The sequence below is a fragment of the Acinonyx jubatus genome, chromosome A1, assembly GCF_027475565.1.
Source record: "Acinonyx jubatus isolate Ajub_Pintada_27869175 chromosome A1, VMU_Ajub_asm_v1.0, whole genome shotgun sequence".
In the NCBI taxonomy this organism is placed as follows: domain Eukaryota; kingdom Metazoa; phylum Chordata; class Mammalia; order Carnivora; family Felidae; genus Acinonyx; species Acinonyx jubatus.
This window is the reverse complement of record NC_069380.1, coordinates 79,161,850-79,182,161: the sequence shown is the minus strand read 5'-3', so window position 1 is coordinate 79,182,161 and position 20,312 is coordinate 79,161,850. Positions and strand designations below refer to the sequence as shown.

At 45.1% G+C, this 20,312-nt stretch overlaps 1 protein-coding gene across 1 annotated transcript in view; it reads left to right on the top strand.

Annotated features, from left to right (window-relative positions):
- ANKRD10 (ankyrin repeat domain 10) overlaps nt 1-17,838 on the top strand; it is a 33,230-nt gene extending 15,392 nt beyond the window's left edge. The window contains exons 4-6 of the mRNA XM_027065226.2: nt 3,283-3,518; nt 12,854-12,949; nt 16,265-17,838. Coding sequence (XP_026921027.1) covers nt 3,283-3,518; nt 12,854-12,949; nt 16,265-16,740 — 808 coding nt within the window. The 3' untranslated portion in view covers nt 16,741-17,838. The remainder of the gene's footprint in view (nt 1-3,282; nt 3,519-12,853; nt 12,950-16,264) is intronic.
- The last annotated feature ends 2,474 nt before the right edge of the window (nt 17,839-20,312 follow it).

Here is a 20,312-nt window from a genome sequence, read left to right as displayed (position 1 = left end):
TATGAAATTCTCATTTTAATGTCCATCAGCAAAATTTCACTGGAACGTAGATGTGCTCTACTGTGTACGTATTGTTCGAGGCTGCTTTCAGGCCACGAGGACAGGCCTGAGTGGTTGTGAGCAAGGGTGTGGCCTGTGGAGCCTGCAGTATTTACCGTCCAGCCATTTCTAGAGAAAGCCCCTGCCCAGCATCAGCGAGCCCGCGTTCCTTCTCAGGCAGTTTGTGTAATGTGCGCTCTGCCGTGGAGAAGCCACACTCTTAAATGTAAGCAGAGCAGGATTAGGGACTTGAACATCTGACAGAGTACAGAATGGAAGAGTGAAGGCAGATAAACGGGATTCTGTTGGGTACCAGACTCAGGTATAAACGGACCCTTTTGCCCAAGAGGAGTATAAATGCTGTTAAATAAACCATGTGTTGTATACATTCAGTCCTTGGTAACAGAAGAGGGAATATACAGTTGACCCTCAAACTGCACGGCCGTTCCTATGTGGATTTGTTTTTGATAAATACAGTACATACTGTACATGTATTTTCCTTACAATTTCCTTAATGTGTTTTTTTCTGGCTTTATGGTAGGAATACAACACATCATACATATGACATACAAAATAGGTGTTCATCAACTCTTCATGTTTTCAGTAAGGCTTGTGGACAACAGTAGGCTATCAGTAGTTAAATTCTGGGCGAGTCAGAGTTAGTGTGAGTTTTCCACTGCACCCGGGCGGGGGGTGGGCGGGAGGCACCCCATCCCCTCATTGTCCAAGGGTCTGCTGTAGTTGGAATCTTCTGTAGCTCAGTGGGAACAAAGTAAAGATGGTGAACGTCCCCATTTCTGGTAATACCATAGCGATCGTGCCAAAGTTGTTCTCTCCCGGTTAGTTCTTCCACAGTCACCGTGTGTCCTAGGTTCTGTCCTTAACATCTTCTAGCACGTCTTCTCTCCCTTTCACATCACTCTGACTCCTGGCCCCACAGAAGCGTGTGCGGAACCAGCATCAGTCCAGACCCGTGGCTGCTCGTTCTTCTCTGCTTGGTCCGCACGTGGGGTCCCACGTGGGGAGCACATGGCGTGAGTTGGCTACGGTCCTTTTGAGTTTTGAAGGTGATCCCTCCTGCCATCTGGAAACGTGGTGTGCGGGCGAGTGACTGCGTTTGCGGGGGAGGAGATCGTGCCTTCCTGCTCAGGTCTCTGTGCGCTCCTGCTCTCAGGCGTCTGCAGGCTCCGTGGTCTCTCTGGATGTTGGTGCTGATTTGTCGCTTACTTGTGTTAAGGTTGTTTCCTGGGAAAGCAGTAAGCTCTCTGTTCTAACCCCAGTCCAGCCTGGTGTTGTGTTTCTGAGAGGAAAGTGAAGCCCTTGAGTGTGTCTGGGAAATTGTTCTCTTCAGCAACTGGAGTCTCCTTAAGCGTCTCTGCTTTCCTCGGTGAAGTCCCGGGTGGCGAATGAACCATCCAGAAACTCGTGTGCTTTTCTTCCTCACTCGGATCTTTCCTGCCGACGTCGTCTGTCCTGATTTCAGGCAGCAGCTTCTCATTTCCGTTTATGATTTTGGAGAGCAAGTCTGTGTTTCTTTACAGGAGTGATCATTTTATAAACTTTGGCATATGTTCTAGGCCTACGTTTTTTCAAATTTTGAGAAGTTAGATGTTTCCTTCCATGTAGCTACCTATTCTGTTAACATTTTTGATAGAGTAGACCTTTTCGGACTCTCTGCACTTGGGATAGCTCCTAGAGATGAAATACACCGTTTCAGAAAACCATCCAGCCAACCACTCATTTTAACACTTTTACATCAATAACATGATTTCAAAAACCAAGCGTCTGATCATTTTATGTGTGTGAGATTAACGTAACCACACTGTCCAATCTTCGGCGTTTCTTTTCTATTGAATTCATATATTAAAAGTAATACCAAATTGTAGAATAGCACTCATCAGAATTTACAGCCATGAAATCAAGAAGTCAGTTTTAGTCCCCGTTAGCCCTGCACACAACTGCCTTACACACTTTTAAGAAAACATTGCTGGTTCTGGGATTCTTGAGTCTTGTGTCTTTTATTTGTGTTCAACCCAAGTTTGGGCTTTCTCCTTTCTTCAAACTGTAACACGTTTCTTTATCTTATGCTTTAGAGTGGAGACAGGTTATGATTCCAAAATAGATTTTTTTCATTCCTGAGGTTGGAGCTCTGGGAGTATGATGGCTGGAAGTATGGGTACAAGGCTCGGTGGGAACCCCTGTGCGTCCCGGATCTGTGGTTTTCACTCTGGTGTCTCTGCACGGACGTTAGCCCGGGAAGCAAGCCTCACGCATCCGGTCCGCCTGTACCGGGCCCTGGCCTCGCTCTGTGGAGGAGTAGGCGATGTGGGGCCTCTGTTCTCGGTTTGTCGGCCTGTTTCGCTCGTTCACAGGTTGACTTCACAGAGTGCGTGTTTTTCTGGTCTTTCAGGGGAACCTCAACAGGGAGTTGCTTTTGTTCCTCTCATATTTATTCTTTCCTAATTGAGCTTCACAGGTGGTTCCTTCCTGTTTGTGTCATTGAGATTGTTCACATGACGCTCTGCCACCACTTCGTACTTGAGTCTGATGGGAGCTGCTGTGGAAAATCCCCCCTCCGCCATGAGAGATGCTGCGGGCCCTTCGGAGGGCCTTCCGCCGGGAGGCCCGTGCACGTGTTGTGGGGTGCTCCAGGCAGGGCCAGAAACCGACCTGAAACACACGGGAACTTAGCACTTCACGTCTCCGGCCACGCGGAGAAGTGATTTTAATGTCAGGACAGCCTTCTAAACTTCCACTTACAGTGTCACACGTTAGCATAAAATCTGGCTTGTCAGTGCACTCTTTTGAGAGAGCCGATTGTTATGAATGCCATGGACAATTTCAGTACATGTTTGTTTGTTATGATTTTACTGAAGCTAAAGGAATGGATTATTAAACTTAAGTGCAGATAATATAGAATTCTGCTTCAGGGTAAGTCTGAAGTTGGCATAAATTTAGGTTCTTCAGACTGACATAAAAAAATGATTTTGAGAAGTTGAATAGGAAGATGCCTTTTTAAAGTTTAGCGTATTGATTTTGAAATGCCTATCTCCCAAATCGTGCTTCATAATCAGACGTGCTTAAGAGAGAAGTTAGTTATGCAGCTGGGGCGAGGAGCTCCCTGTAAGGGAGCCTCGCCGTAACGTGTATTTTCTCGCTGCCCCGTGAGGTAGTCAGGTCAGCAGGGGCAGAGAGCAGGCGAGGACGCCGACGGGGTGTAACTCGGTGTTTTGTGTCACACAGCCTGAGGAACGCCAGTGGCCTGACTGCAGCAGACATTGCCCACACCCAGGGTTTCCAAGAGTGCACCCAGTTTCTCTCGAACCTGCAGAATTGTCATCTGAACCGTTTCTATAATAATGGCACCTTAAATGGGGGCCAGCAGAACATATTTCCTAATCATACTAGTGTGGGAGCACATCGCAAGAGATGCTTGGAAGACCCGGAACCCTTTGGAGTAAAGAAGGCTAGGACCGAAGGTGAGACCCCTTGGTGGGCGAGGGGGGCAGACGCTCCTGCTTTCTGTAACACGTTTTCTTTTTTACGGCTGGAAGCGCCTTCCAGATGAGACCTTCACTTGAGGGGCAGTGTGCCCCGAGGGTCCTGGTGCAGTGGTGGTGATTTTCCCAGGAGTGGATGAGAGGGAATGTCGACAGCCCAGGTGTGGATGTGCCGGTGTAACTTTCTGCACACCCAGGCCCACCTGCCATGAGTTAGAAAGATTTTTCTCGTTTCTTGTACCTGTTTGAAATATAACTATTAAAAAAATCTGCCACTGTGCCTGATTTTTTTTTTTATTTCCTGTGAATGTTCCTGAGCTTGTGACTGACATTGTTGGTCTGGGTGCAAAACACAGTTTGACATCTGAGCAGGTAGAGGTTTGCCCCCCTGCCTCACCCGTGCTGTGCCCTGGCCACAGCCGGTCCCCACGCCCCACAGGGTGGTGTGTGTGTCACAGCAAGACCTGGGGTGTCAGGTGGACGGTGAGGAGAAGTCTCTAAGGTAAGTTATTTTAGTTGTAAGTATTCTCCCACCTTTTTGTCTTCAGATAACTCTGGTGGAGTTTGCAGATAAGCAGTCACCCAGTCCCTGGGAGATGAAAACCCTCCCCTTGGTCTAGGAAACAAAATTGTGTGTAGATTCCTGCCTATAAGATATCTTACAAGATAGATTCATAGCTTGGTAAGAATATTTAATGAACTTAGAGATTTAGAGATGGCAACGAAAAGTAGTCATCTTGAAATTATGAACTTAGATAAGACTTGCTGAGCAGAAATGCAAAGTTGTGCCCTTTGACTGAGAACAGATCACCTCTCCAAGGGTAGTATGAGGAACCCTGAGTGGCCGGAGGTCTGCATTGACTAAATTTGGTGTGGGTCAGCATATGATCCTGCACCTTTTTAGTTGAACTGGACTGTGTCCAGATGAAAACGGGTTTGGTTTTGGGGTTTTTTTGTTTTTGTTTTTTTTACTATAAAGCTGATAAAGTTGTATTATCTACTTTTAAATGCTTATCGTGAAGTCTGTGACTTTTTTTGTAGGAATGAATGCATGAGCCTAAATGTTTTACCAAATTCGTAACTTTTATAATTATACATGCTTTCTAGAAAGGTGCTATAACAGTCCTAAGCACAACAGGAAGGTGTGTCTAAACTTGAGAAGTGGTGTTTTTAATGGTGAAGTGTTGTCCAGTATTGTCATTCATTTGTGCCACGTCCCAATATTCTTTTTAATGTATTTTTAAGGCCCTTTAAGAGCAACCGCTTTTTAAATATAGTCCTTTTCATTCTATTAAATGCCTGGTTTAATATTTTGGAATGATATAAAGTGTTAGCTTCATTGTGCCCTCAAGCGAGAGTCATGTAGGATAAATCTTAAATTCTGTTTAGTACCTAAGGACATCACTTAACATTCTAATAAGGCTCAGAAATGTACCTGAGGAGTTCGTAAAACCAGTGTCAGGGTTTTTGGGTCAGTTGAATTGGCCGGTATCTCATTGTTGAAGTATCCTGAAAAGACTTTCCAGGATTCCTGGAACTTGAATTTAAGTTTCCTAAACCTTGTTTCCAAACACGGATTGGGTTTGAAGAATCATGCGATGTTCAGGGGCTTTTATTTCCCTCTTCCAGACACGGACTTGTTTTGCTTGACCAGGGTTAGGGGCTCACATTTTGCCCACCAAACTCCCTGTGCGGCTTTCCCGAATTGCCCGTTCCTGCTCAGCCGGGTGCCAGCTCAGAGGCAGACGCGGCCGGAGCCTGGTGCTTCGGGGATACGGCCCCACGGTCGGGCTCTGCTGCACACACCCGGAGTGGTCCTGTTCTGTCACCACCACAGGAGAAATCTCGGCTCGACTCCAGATGCCCTGACTTCGCCGCTCCTCTCGAGTGTGCTCAGCTGTGTGCTGAGCCGTATCGCAGTTCTGTGCACCTGGCGCTTGGGACACCGCAGCCCTGCGAGCGGTGGTGGTCCTGAGGATGGCCCACGTGTCACTCGAGCATGTGTGTGCATGGATTTCTGTCCGGAGCACAGGCAGGTGCCTCCATCCCATGCCGTCCCCTGCCCGTCTTTCCTCTGAGGAAAGAGATGGGATTTTTTGCATTTTATTCTTACATACTCACTGTGAGCGGGGGTGTCTCCACTACTAAAGATGTTTCCCCAGCTGCCTGGATTTTCTAAGTGAGGTTCTTTTTGCCTTCGGTAGCTATATAGCCATTTCCATTCTTTGATCGGGTTTTATTATGCAATTCAAGATATGTTCAAGTTACTTTTCATTTAATTTCTGGCGTCTTGTTTTGATTTGCTCTTTAAATGTGTGAGCTTAAATTTTTGCTCACTCTGAATTATTCATTTTGTAGACAAGTTTTTGATTTTCATGCCAGAGTAAAAATAAGTGTTTTTTTCCATATGCAATACATGATATAAAATGCCTTTTTGAATAACTTCACATGTAAAAGTATTTAAAAGAGTTTAAAATTGTCTCTCTCCCTCTCCCCCCTCCCACCCCCAGTATAAGTTTGGCTGCTGATTTTTTTATTTTTTTTTTTCTTTTTTTTTAAATAGGTGCCAGGAATATCTTTTCTGTATAAATGCATAGCTTGGACCTTATTAATAAAACTCAGTCCATTCTGTCTTTCTACAGCTTAAGGATTACACATACTTGTGTTTTGGTGTGCAATCTATGTTCATAAAAGCAGGTACTTACAGAAATTTTTCTGGCTCAGCCAGCTTTTAAAGATGTGCCTTGTAAATTTTATTTTTTAACTTTTTTTTTTAACTTTGGAATCCTGAGTCTGAAAGTGCTCTACTCTTCTCCACAGAAAGTAGCCTCTGTCTGTGCTTTCAATAAACAATTTTCAAGTATTTTAAGGTTATTGGTGTGGTTTTCCCTTGGAAATTACCGATGGAAAAGGACTTGAAGGGTTAAGAATGCCTCAGCCTTTCCATGTGGCCACATAAACTGCCCTGTGGGAACAAGTGCACGACAAAGGTGGTCCCAGGGGAGGTGCCCAGCTTCGACCGTTGACACCATTGTCTACTGCTCAGAGCACAGACCTGGTGGACGCGGCCGTGAACTATGGAGGGCGAAGTAAAATCCAAAGTCATTTAAACAGCTGATTTCGATTAAAAGTATTTGGCCTTAGAAGGGATTTTATTCATTTGGGGTTGTATTAAGGAAGCATCAGTATGTAAGTGGGTTTTGAGGTGTCCCCCCGCCCCATTTATCAGCCATTCGCCCAAGATGGAGTGGCAGATGGCCTTCAGTTACAGCTGCTCTAACGGTTCAGGTTTGTTAGCATTTCTGTTAATCTTCAGGAATAACATTCAGTACAGTTTCTCAGATGTGTGTAGTCCTCGGAAACTCGGCCAAACTTACCAGGGAGACTGGTTGGAAAAGAACGCCAGTCCCATCCGGGAGAGAAGCTTCCACGTTGTTTTAATCAGGAAGTGCTTTGGGTGCAATCCCGGAGTCTGAGTTGGGCAAGGCGGTGTGAGTTATACACTGGCCCAGTAGCCCAGGGTTCTATAATTGGAAACCATTGCCATAGGAAGTAGGCCGTGGTGATACCAGATCTCTCGTTAAATTGACTTCACGGTTTTGTTTTTTAATCAAAGATATATTACTGATTTTAGAATCTCATAATGTATTAAGTAGTTTATAAAAATACCTTTTAGGGAGAGTGTCTACAGTACTATGACTCAGTTTAAAATTAGCAATGAGGGGGTCCCTTCACTGGGTCAGTCAGAGCATGTGACTCTTGATCTCAGGGTCGTGAGTTCAGGGCCTGCACTGGGTGTGGAGCCTAGTTTAAAAAAAAATCAGCAATGAGAAGTTTCTCAGTACACTCGTGCCCAGGGTGTATTTGACATTGAAGAGTCTCCACCTTTTAATTATCTGTCTGGACCACACTTAAAGAGGGGCAGCGGGGAAAGGAGAGGGTGTGATTTGTTACATGATACATCTAAGTAATTTGAGCCCGAGATTCAGGAAATCAAATGCCTCCCCAGGAGTAAATCTGTAATTTGCTTCCTCGTTTGATTCTGTCTGTCCTATACATACACATGACATCAGGTGTGCTAAGCGTCCTCATGTTTGCAGAAAAGGACTACTTGTCTTCCGTTGTTTGACCAGAGGAGGAGAACACTGGTTTGAATAACAGGTGATTGTTTCGTCTTAGTCCCTAAAGACTTAGTGTCATGTACCTGCAATGTGAATGAGTCCCACTTCGACACCAGGAGGTTTCTGTGATGCGCACTCCCGAATTCAGACCTCCCGAGCCGCGGCTGTGGCAGGAACCAGCGGGACTCCGTCCTGGCGCACCTTCTTCAGAACTGTCTCTTCTCATGCACCTTCCCTTCCCTGTCCTTTTAACAAAATCCCAAGTCCCACCTCAGTGTTTCCAGAACCATCACTGCTGCTCCGTGCCCTTGACATCTCCGCTCCCCTGCCTGACTTCCCCCAGGGCCTGACTTGGGGCCGTGGCAGGAGCTAAAGTCCTATGAAAGGTCACCTCACAGTAGAACCACCCTCACTTTGGCCTTAGTACTGCTCTGATGTTAATAGCACCTTTCTTTTAAAAAGTAATTATTTGAGTAAAATGTGCTCTGTAGTGGAATCAAGAATAGTTCTGATTAATTAGGGCTGGTGGGAAACTACCAAAAGGGGACATTTCCTTCCTGGCTTTGTTAAAGGGGCACTGATGGCTTCCCTGGCGGTCAGAGCTCCTGGTTCCAAGGGGAAGACCGCAGGGGGGTGAGGTGGACCTGGGACCCCCCCCAGCACTGGCACCTGAAAGATGCACAGAGGAAGGAGATCACTAGTCCGTGCCCTGCCCCCAACCTCACTGAGGTCCGTTGTGTGAACAGCTTGGCAGTATTTGCACATCAGGTGGTCTCACCTGTGTGGAAGGTGTCGGGGGGGGGGGGGTTAGCACCCCACTAGCGAGCTGGGGCACTCACTTTTTTTTTTTTTTTTTTGAGAGAGTGTGGGGAGGGGAGGGGCAGAGAGAGAGGGAGACACAGGATCTGAAGCAGGCTCCAGGCTCTGAGCTGTCAGCACAGAGCCTAACGCAGGGCTCGAACTCATGACCTGATCATGACCTCAGCTGAAATCAGACGCTTAACTGACTGAGCCCCCCCTGGAAGTCCTCACATCTTAGAAGTATGTGACCGTACAGATTGGTTTTTGCCTTTTAAGAGATTTCTCTGCTTTTAAAGTTAAGCCAGGTTAGGTTTATTTTTGTGAGCCCTGGGTAAGTCCTTCAGTGCCCTTGGCAATTGAAATCTTGTTTTTGGTGGCGCCCAGCTGGCTCAGTCAGTGGAGCGTGGACACTTGATCTCAGGCTCGTTGGGTTCAAGCTCCATGTTGGGCATAGAGCTTACTTTTAAAAATAATAAAAAATAAATCTAGTTTTTGTGTACATGTCTGTACAGGTGGCATGCTGGTTGCACAGTAAGTGCGCACCTTCCAGACTTGACAGCCAGCGCAGCAGCCAGCTTCCTCGATGGCACGGTTTCTGTAATGCAGCAGATAGGTGTTGCCTGGTTTCCAAAAGCAAAGTATAGTATGTTTCCCATGTTTTCAAATGGCTTGGTCATAAAATAAATCTGTAGTTTTAGAGCCTTGCTAAGAACTGGCTTTAGGGATTTTAGATGGAAGTACAAAGGCAGATTTCTGTGTTCAATGGTCACAGTTGGTTAGGACTTGCTTCTGCAGGAAGGAAGCTGGGAGGGTTTATTTTGAGTGAAGCCTAGCCAGTTTTCTATCACAACTATTCAACATCTAACGTGTTCTAGAATCTTCTCAAATGCCTGCTTTGACCAAGTAAAAGGTAAGGACATTTTTTAATAAAATGTTCAGTAAGTTTTTTCCTTTTAACTGTGGAGGTCAGTAGGAAAATGGAAGGGAGTCTCTTCTTTTCCAAAGTGTAAATAAGATCAAAATGGGTAACTTGGAAAAAAGGCATTTTGTTTTTTCTGAAATTTCTGTAAGTCTACCTTTCTCAGATACAGTGTGGAATATTTCATCGGTTCCTCTGGCAAAGACAAAGTGGGTACGTGTGGGAGAAAAGAGTGAAGTCAGATCCAGTGCTCTTAAAATTCTGAGAGGCCAATATTAACATCATGGTTTCTAAAATACAGTTTTAAAAAGCAAGTTGCAAGTTTAATGCCTTCCTCTGAGTGATTAAGCACTTCCTACTTAGAGGTGCTAGAAATAAATGAAGTATAAAATAGTACTACCCAGGGTTCTGGACCAGCCGGATTATCAGCCAAGGAGTTAAAAATCCTTGCAGACATTCTACGGGAACAATGCACTACAAAGATTGCCTGTCTGTAGAGAATGAAAATTCTAGGCTGGCTGCATCGGCACCTGCTGCCCACATTAAAGAGTTCCTTGCCTACTAAAATACGCAAGCCCTTGGTCTGTTTCATTTTTCTCCTGCCGTGTTAATGAGGTACTATCAGCATTCACAAAGTGATGCCTGTGAGATGGGACCGTTGCCGAGTAGTCCCTAGTGCGGAGCCTGGGTCTCAGGTTCAGGGAGTCGTTTTTGCTGTGAAGTGGCATCGGGCCCTGGCCCCTCCCCTTGGACACAGTTTTCCCTCGGAGGTCCCCAGACTCCTTTGCCAGCGGCCCTTCTGGCCCCCTAGTGGCAGGTGTGCCCTCGTGTCCCACTCCACTTTACAGCCGGTCTCATCGGAGGGAATTCTCCCGGCTTCATTACTAGCTACTCTGCTTACTATTGAGACTTTTTGTTGGATTGCTGTGTCGGAGCCATTCCAGGCTAGCCCGTGGGCTTCATGCACTGAGATGGGCGCTCTCCCAGGCCCTGGGCTTAGGGGATGAGGAGACAAATTTCCCTGCTTTTATGAAGCACTGTTGTTTCGTTGTTTGGGGTTTTTTTTCTTTGTTTTTTTTTTTTGTTGTTGTTGTTTTTTTTTGTCCTCTGTCAGTTTTTTTTTTTTTTTTTTTTAAACCTGCTTTTCAGAAATCTGAAATTGTACAGATAGCCTAGCTGTCACTTTTCCGGAGGGACTCTGGCCCCTGAATTCTGAAGAGCGGACGTTACAAGTATGCATACCAAAAGCTGCGTTGTATCCCAGTGGAATCTTCCTTCCTGTTTGCAAGGACACTTGTGGCTTTGCCGTGCTGGCCCGCACAGTTCTCCTCCAGCCACCTGAGCACCTGCCTGACTTCTCAGGCATAGGAGAGGGAGGGGCAGAGCCCGCCCACTGCACACTCCTCATCCCCCAAGCAACTAGCTGAGGTCTCCCTGAAGGTCATGAGGACTTACTTCGTCCACTTGCACCCCGGATGCCCGGGCCACCCACCCGGCTTTTGAAGGTGGCCTGTTTACTGCTGATTTCCTGAAAGTACCTTGTTTCACAGTGAAGGTAGAGCCTTGCCTGTCGCTGACGTAGGCCCTTAGAGGAGGAAGGAAAGCTCTCAGTGGGAAAGACTGAGACCCACCGTTTAACGCCTCCGGTTTGCAAGCCCCTCTCTTGTGGAGTTCTCTTGGCCCCGTGCCTGTTCGCTCAGGTTTTTGCCCAGCTACACAAACCACACTGTTCACTTTCTGTTTTCCCCACATACTCACCACTCAGAATGTGTGCCTCTTTCATGAAGACCATACATTATTATCTTTGGTCTTCATAGTTTGGGTTAGGGTTAGTAAGAATCTAGACGTGGCATGTTCATTCCTGTTTTTTCTTTTAATGTTTATTCATTTTTGAGAGACAGAGTGTGAGCAGGGAAGAGGCAGAGAACAGAGGGAGAGAGAGAACCCCAAGCAGGCTCTAGGCTCTGAGCTGTCAGCAGAGTCTGACACAGGGCTCCAACCCACAGATGGCAAGATCATGACGGAGCCAAAGTCAGACACTTAACTGACTGAGCCACCCAGGGGCCTTGATGCTCATTTCTTTTTTTTTTTTTTTAATGTTCATTTTTGAGAGAGAGCATGAGCAGGGGAGGGCCAGAGAGAGAGGGAGACACAGATTCCAAAGCAGGCTCCAGGCTCCGAGCTGACAGCACAGAGCCCAACGCGGGGCTCAAACCCACGAACCGCGAGATCATGACCTGAGCCGAAGTCACATGCTTGACCAACTGAGCCCCCCAGGTGCCCTGATGCTCATTCCTGTTATGTATATTGAAAATGACTCATGTGCCTCTAGAATTAGTAGTAATTAGAGCTGCAGAGTTCGTGTCAGTTTTTAAATGTTTATTTGAAAGAAATATTTAGTTCTGAAAGTTACTGTTTGTTGTATATCCTTGGACTCAATAATTCTCAGTATTTCTCTGACTAAAGAACCAGAAATGGACACAGAGCTGTGTCTATAAGGATGTTGATTATGGTGTTCATGACAGGAAAGAAAGCTGAAGCAAAGCCAGACAGCGGTGGGGATTTGGTGGTGGGTGATTTATAACACAGCCATGCAGTGGATGACGATTCGACTTTAATGAATTCTTTTGAACTTAGTTGATGAGATGCGTTCATGCCATGGTCAATGAATAAGAAGGCAAGGCATAAAAGTGACTTTGGGATCCATTTTTATAACAACACATACTTATGAAGACTAGAAAGCCAAATGTCCAGTGACTGTGACTGTTCCTGTCGACGGGGCTCCTAGGGGAAGTGTGCGCAAAGGCGATACTTGGAGGAGACACGATTGAACGTGCACGCTAGTTTTTCTCCAAGACACAGAGAATGATCATTTTCTGAGGAATGTGCATTTGTAACTTCCTTTCAAATGTCTTGAAACTAAGACTCTTAAGGTTTGTTTCCAGTTTTATCGTGTGTTGGTGCACAGGCCTGTGCCTCACCAGGACACTATTGAGTCTTGACTTGAACCTCATTTTCTGCTACTGAAATTAGTGATTTTTGTTTTGAAATTTGAAGATAGTTTTAATGGTTGATGCTATTCAAGAATTATCTTAGTATTTATGAAACACAACTGAAAGAACATTTGGGGGCATAATAGAATATGCTGACCTTAAAAACCTATTTAGAAACATCTCTGGGTTGTACACCTGTTGTATTTTGTCCAGGTGACAGTCTTAAAGGAGAATTTGTACCATCGAGCATACGTAGAATGAGTACCTGGAATCCTGTGACTTTTCATTGAAACCGCACACTTGAGGAGATGTTCTTTATTATGGAAAAGGGGGTTTCCCAGGAGTGTACTTGATTTATCAGCCGTCTGTGGATCACCAAGTTGTTGGCAGTTTCACAGCAGCTAGTGCTCTTGAGGCAACAGGATTATCTTGAAGGCTCTTAGGTCCGGGGATCTAAAATCGCCTTTGTGTTCTGTGCAGCTCAGAGCTCGGACTACTGCGTGCCGCTGGAGAATGGCGAGACGGAAGACGATGCAGACAGAATGCTCGTCGACAGAGAGTGTGCTGCTGTAACAGGTGGGGGTGGACAGTTTCCTGTTAGCTGCGGCAACAGCCCCATGGTCGAAGACACCACACAGCAGGAGGGTGGTTCTGTCGGACCAAAAGAAATAGAAATATATACTGTGTCCGCAATGCAGACCCCTTGTCGTTGCAAGAACCAGTATGCGTATTATTTCTAACATGAGTTTCTCTCACAACGTTTGCACTCTGTTGTCCAGCATTTTAAAGAATGTTCTGCCGTGTGCATATCTTGGGCGAGTTTGTAGACAACAAGGATACGAGTGTTTTGGGTGCACGTTGTATAGCTGTGAAAGCTGTTAAGTGCAGTCTTCCTATTTTGATTTGAAACTTTTGCTTAACGTGCCTTGTTTAATTCTCCTGGGTTTTGCATGCGTCCCTTTCTGACATGTGACCTTTGGGTGAACGCACCGGACGGGCGTCCGTTGCCGGTAATCTCAGCGGGATAAAGGGCGGGGAGCGTGACCCGCTGTAGACAAGGAGCTCCAGCCGACGCGTGGTTCTCACTCGTGACCGGTCACGCCGCTGTGGACTCTCCTGCTCGCCGCTCCCGGTTGCTCTGGCTTCTGGGGCGTCGCTGAACACCGCGCCTCACGAAACACGTTTTGCGTGCCCAGTGGGTTAACATGTTCAAACGGTTGATAGTCATTTTCAGTTTTTAAAAGTCGAAGGCTCCATTTCTTCTTAGCATTTAGAATCTCTCGAGATTTATCCTTTCAGTTAACACTTTGCTCTGCCATTCTTCAGGTGACCCTGAAAACACATTAGCTGTTTCCTCCTGTGTTGATACGTTTAGAAGGAGATACTGGTTGGTTGCTTGGTTGGTTTTTAAGGCTTTGTTAGTGTATCTCTGTGCTAAATTCTTCAGCGGGGTAGGAGATTATGTGTACGGTTTCCCAGACGTACGTGAAGAAATCATTTCTATTTACTAAAATGAGAGGGAAATGTGCACATCTTTCTAGAAGCGTACAGGGTTGTTACGGGTGGATTCGCCTTTTTGCCAAAGAATTCAGTGGGTAGATTTTCTAAGGGAAATTTTGATTGGATAACACATTTAAAGACCTTGGCCAAAGACGAAAAACAAAACTCAAAGCTCTTCAAAAAATAAATAAATAAATAAATGGCATTGCTACATGCTTTCAAAAAGGCAGGAGTAATCACTCTTTACTCTTCACGCACTAATTCCCTGGGTTTTCGGGCTGAACTTAATGCCAGGCTTGGGCGTAGATTGAAAAGGCCACGCTTCGTTTCAAGCCCAGCTCATCCAACGGAGCAGATGCCACATTTCCCCTCAGCTTACGGCACTGTGTGCCGGCACACACACAGGGTACTGGGCTGCCAGGGATCCCCCACGGTGGGTGGGCAGACGGGGAGCAGGAGCGCGGGCCCCAAGGGGCGCCTGGAGCCAAGTGAGGACGGCCAGGAGGACACAGTCCCGGCCATGCAGGGGTCACAGCTCAGCCAGTCTCTGGGATACCTGCTAGTTTCAGGCTCAGTTTTATTAGATACTCCATGACGACGTGAGGTTATCAACTGGCCTCGATTTTGAGATTGCATAATGGAGCTAATTTACACTAACTGGGCACCGAAGAGAAACAACACGCACACATGCACACACACACACACGGGGAACACTACATGGGAACAGTGCGTCTGGGTAACTCGGATTTCCAAGGTCATGCCTGTTTACCTTTTCAGGTCCAGTCACCTGGAAACGTACTATCCATCTTTGTGAAAAGTGCATCGTTATTTGTCCTAATCACTGTCAAGGTTGCCATCATAGTCGGGAGTTTGACCACCCAGGAAACGTTGTCTATACTTTATTTTTGAAAAATAACTGATATAAATGTTTCTCTGGGAATATCTTGTTTCATTTCTTTTTATTAGGTTCTTGAGACACTTGTTCTCTGGCCTTGAGTGTTTACTAAATGGAAAAGCTGCCATTTAATTTGAAAAAAAAAAAATAATAATCCCTTATCCTCTGAAGAATTTATAGCAGTTTCCAAACTATGATTATCACTTAAATTGCCAGAAAAATGGATGGTTAATGGAATGTTTGGAAGGTGTTTTTGTTCACTGAACAAGCCGTGATCTTTTTGTTGGCGGGAAGATTTGTGGATCACACAGAAGCCTGGTGTCCAGACGCCAGTCAGAGGCGCACAGATGGCAGGTGGCGCAGCGGACAGCAAGCCCTGCTGGGGGGCAGAGACGCGTCCTTGCTGGGAAGGCAGTGGGACTCCTCTCCTCTGTATTTAATACCTTTCTTTAATAGCCCAGGCCATTGAGATTAAATTCAGTGTCACAAGCAAGACCTGATCGTAGATGATCCTCTGTGCTGTTGAGCGAATCCCCACGAACACAAATGGTAGTCTTGAGTCTCCTCGTACCGAAAAATACCTCGTACTGGCTCTTCCCATGGGTCCGCACGTGTTGTGACTGACTCTTCCCCCCTCCCCCCATAAGGCATCCTCCTCTTAATGGATGTCTAAACAATCAACGTTTTTCCACCGTAAGTGATTTTTTACAGCAGTCCAATTAGGTGAAGCCTTGGACCCCGTTGTCCCTGTAAATGCTGAACTTGGAGGAGCCCGCCAGTCAGTGCCAATGTGCCGCTGGCCCCAGGGCGGACGCGGGAAAACACTTAGCGACTCGTTCTCTCGTCGCCGCTCTGCGCTGTGCCTGCGCCGCCGTGTGGCATCTCGCAGAAGTGCCAGGTGGATGCGAGTGGCGCTAAGACGTGACCTCTTGTGTCCACCTCCCCGGCTTGAGAGGCGGGCGGCCTCCACGGAGCTCTGCGCCACTGTCTCGCCTGGTCCCAGGAGCTGCCCCAGGCCTGGCTTCACGGACCCTTCTCTTTTTCCCTTAAGAGCTGCAGAGGTGTGGGGTTTTATTTTAGCTCCGTGGAAATCCTTCCGTTTAGTTCTGCTGGACTTTTTTCTCGGGTGATTTTTAAAACTTCTTTCTGAAAGTAGTCTTAAAATGAGAACAGGTTTTTTTTTTGACAGCTTTTCAGTACTGCTGGTATTTTTCGTGCCGTGTTATTTGTCAGCTTAGGTTTTTAAACTCAGCTACTCGATGCTACTGAAATTCATAAATGTTTCCTATCTTACCAGGCAAGTGGCACTGTTGTGTTCTATTTTTAAATCTGCCAGTGCACAGTTTTCTACTTCGGCGAAGGAACCGGTCTGTTTGAGAGAAAAAACAAAAGCTAAATAAACCCTTTACAATTGTAGCAGCAGTGAAACATTTTTTGCACTTTCTCCTTCCCCCCCTGGTTCTGAATTTTGGTGACAGGTGTATTTCTTAATGCAGATGTGAAAAACAGTAGCTCCGTGTCGAATACATTGACAAACGGATGTGCCATCAATGGACACTTGGACTTCCCCTCCACGACACAGCTCAGTGGGATGGAAAGCAGGAATGACCAGTGCTTGACAGGATCTAATGGAATTAGCAACGGATTAGTGCCAGGACGGCCTTTTCCGAGTAGTCAGGGTTCTGTTTGTATTAATGGGACCGAGGAACCGGAAAAGACCGTGAGCGTTAACGCGGAGATGTGCGGCTCTCTGCACCTGAACGGGAGTCCGAGTAGCTGCGTAGCTAATAGACCTTCGTGGGTGGAGGACATCGATGAGAGTCTGCACTATGGGCACTACCATGGCTTTGGGGACACTGCCGAAAGCATCCCCGAGCTCCACAGCGTGGCAGAGTGCCCCGGCTCCGCGAAGGGGGGAGACAGACACAGCAGCAGCGCCCTGGGGGCCATGCACCTGTACCACGGCTCTTAGAGATGCACTCGCCCCCACCCCCCTGCAGCAGCCAGCTCAGTCCTGAAGTGGCATCGATTTGAGGGAATGCTGCGACTTGTACTATTTTTTTATACTTTAGCTTTCTGGAAAAAATAAGCTTTTATTGGAAAAGTTCCTCCCGAGTCCCTATTGTATGCACGCGTAGGGCTTATTAAGTGCATAGCTGTTTCTTTCACAGGATGGTGAGCCTCTTCTGGAGTTTAATTTTTCTCGCGCCAGCCGCAGTGTTTTCTTTTGAATACCGTCACCTTAATTGCCATTATTCCTTCAGTCAAATTAAATTATATCTGATCAACATAAATTGGGGCCAGAAAATGAGGTGCCTGGTGATTCAACTCCTTGCACATAGTGATTTTGAAGAGCTTGCTTTTACTCTTTCCTGTAGAATTTGTGACAGAAGACAGCTCTTTCCCTATGCAAAGTATAGCCTTACAAAGATTTCTTGAAGAGAACGTTTGATTTTTCAGTCTTTTCATGGAAACTTTGCGACTTGCCGTGTGGTGAGGTCTTGCTTAGAGCCACACGTAGTGGTTCAGGGGTGTGAGCGGCCCCTTCTTTAAAGCCGTGGCTCCCTGCCCTGGATTTCATTGAAAATACATGCAGCCCGGGACTGACCTATGATATTATTCCACATTTCTTGCTTTGTCTCTACATCTTTTCCCACAGATAACGGTTTCCTTTATAGGTAGTGGAAATTACTCTTTGTAGGAACTGCCAGGTCAGAATGTTTAACTGACTTTTTGACTTATATTTTCTTTTTTCCTCGTTTTTGTTTTTTGGGGTTTTCTGCTTTAAAATGTATACCACTATGTATATCCAGTCAACTGAGAGAATTTCAGATCTCTCTTAATAAAACTGCACTAACTTTATGGTTTTATAGAAATTAGCTTTTGTTTAGGCAACTAGTGGTCACACTGTGCAAATATTGTAATGAATTTTTACTTTTCTGATTTTTGTAATAAAAATTGGTGAAGATCGAGAAAATGTCAGATGAACAAACCAATGTTCTAAGAGTGTAACTAACATGTTGTTTTTAAACTGTTCTTTACAAATTGAATAAAAAACTCTCACACTCGAGTTGTTCCTAGGGTGTTCTTTCTTTCCAAGGTGTGAGGGCCCGTAGGGCGCATCTGTGCAGGAAACAGGAAGGGAGGTTCAAGTTCAGTATTGCCTTTTATTTTGCTTGTAAGATTTTACTTGACTCCCCTGATCCTGCCCATGTAGCTATTTCTTACCACTGTTTGATTTGTTAACATGTGTGCTCTAGTTGTATGGATACTTGGTCTCACTAGGTGGCTCTTAGGGGTCTAAATTGCTGTCAGCCAACAGTAATGTCCCTGCGTGCTTATTTTCATAAAAGACAGCAACCCAAGAGGCTCCTGGGCGGCTCAGTCGGTTAAGTGTCTGACTTCAGCTCAGGTCATGATCTCTCAGTTCACAAGTTCGAGCCGTCTGTCGGGCTCTGTGCTGACAGCCAGAGCCTGGAGCCTGCTTCAGATTCTGTGTCTCCCTCTCTCTCTGACCCTCCCTCATTCATATCTGTCTCTCTCTGTCTCATAAATAAAATAAAACATTAAAAAAACTGAAACAGGAGTGGTAAAGTGAGTGGAGACAAACCTCAAACAAGCCTGGATGTGAGCTGATATTGACACTGGGTATGTAAATGTTCATTGTTCTGTGTACTTTGTATATATTTGGGGGAATTTTTTTTTAATTTTTAATTTTATTATTTTTTATAATTTACATCCAAGTTAGCATATGGCTCAACAATGATTTCAAGAGTAGATTCCTTAGTGCCCATCCCCCATTTAGGCCCTCCCCTCTCCCACAACCCCTCCAGCAACCCTCAGTTTGTTCTCCATATTTATGAGTCTCTTGTGTTTTATCCCCCCCCTCCCTGTTTTTATATTATTTTTGCTTCCCTTCCCTTATGTTCATCTGTTTGGATCTTGAAGTCCTCATATGAGTGAAGTCATATGATTTTTGTCTTTCACTGACTAATTTCACTTAGCATAGTATCCTCCAGTTCTATCCACGTAGTTGCAAATGGCAAGATTTCATTCTTTTTGATTGCCGAGTAATACTCCATTGTATATATAGACCACATCTTCTTTATCCATTCATCCATTGATGGACATTTGAGCTCTTTCCATACTTTGGCTATTGTCGAGATAGTACTGCTATAAACATGGGGGTGCATGTGCCCCTTCGAAACAGCACATCTGTATCCCGTGGATAAATGCCTAGTAGTGCAATTGCTGGGTCATAGGGTAGTTCTATTTTTAGTTTTTTGAGGAACCTCCACACTGTTTTCCTGAGTGGCTGCACCAGCTTGCATTCCCAGGAAATTTTTTTAAATTAAGACTTTAAGAAGACAAAGAATGATCTAGTACTTTAAAAACATATGGATGTCATTTTAACATTGACCAAGAATAAGCTTAAATTTTGCTCTGCATGTCTCACCAAAATTAAGTGCATCCTAAACTATTATAATAGTTAACTGGTTCTTAACTTTTTTTGGTCTGAAGACCCTGTTAGGTGCTTGTATACTTAAATACTAGTGGCAAACAATTGGTGAATTGGACTTTTTTTTTAAATTTTTTTTTTAACGTTTATTTATTTTTGAGACAGAGAGAGACAGAGCATGAACAGGGGAGGGGCAGAGAGAGAGGGAGACACAGAATCCGAAACAGGCTCCAGGCTTTGAGCTGTCAGCACAGAGCCTGACGCGGGGCTCGAACTCACGGACCGTGAGATCATGACCTGAGCTGAAGTCGGACGCTTAACCGACCAAGCCACCCAGGCGCCCCGGTAAATTAGACTTTAAAAAGTCCATTTACAGTAACACCAAAAACCATAAAATACCTAGGGATATATCTTAAAAGATATTCAAGACCTCCACACTGAAAACTGTAAAACATTTCAGAGAAAAAAGGTTCAAGTGAATGTTTTGGTTGAACTATGGAAAGAAAATCTGTTTGCAGATGACATGATAAATATACAGAAAGCCCTAAAGACTCCACCAGAAAACTAGCACGGATGAATGAATTCAGTAAGGTTGCAGAATACAAAATTAATAAGCAGAAATCTATACATAATGAAATACATTAATGAAATAACAAAAAAGAGACATTAAGAAAATCCCACTTACAATTGCACCCAATACGATAAAATACCTAGGAATAACATTTAACCAAGGACTTGAAAGCTCTATACTCTGAAAACTATAAAACACTGGTGAAAGTAATTGAAGGAGACACAAACAGACGGGACGACATCCCATGCTCAAGGATTGGAAGAACAAATCTTGTTAAAATGTCTACACTACCCAAAGCAATCTACAGACTTAATGCAATCCCTATCAACATACCACCAGCATTTTTCACAGGGCTAGAACAAATAATACTAAAAATTTGTTGGAACCCCAAAGGACTTCAAATAGCCAAAGCAATCTTGAAAAAGAGAACAAAATGAGGCATCAAAATTCTGGACTTCAAGTTATATCATAGAACTATAGTAATCAAAACAGTATGGTAGTGGCCCAAAAATAG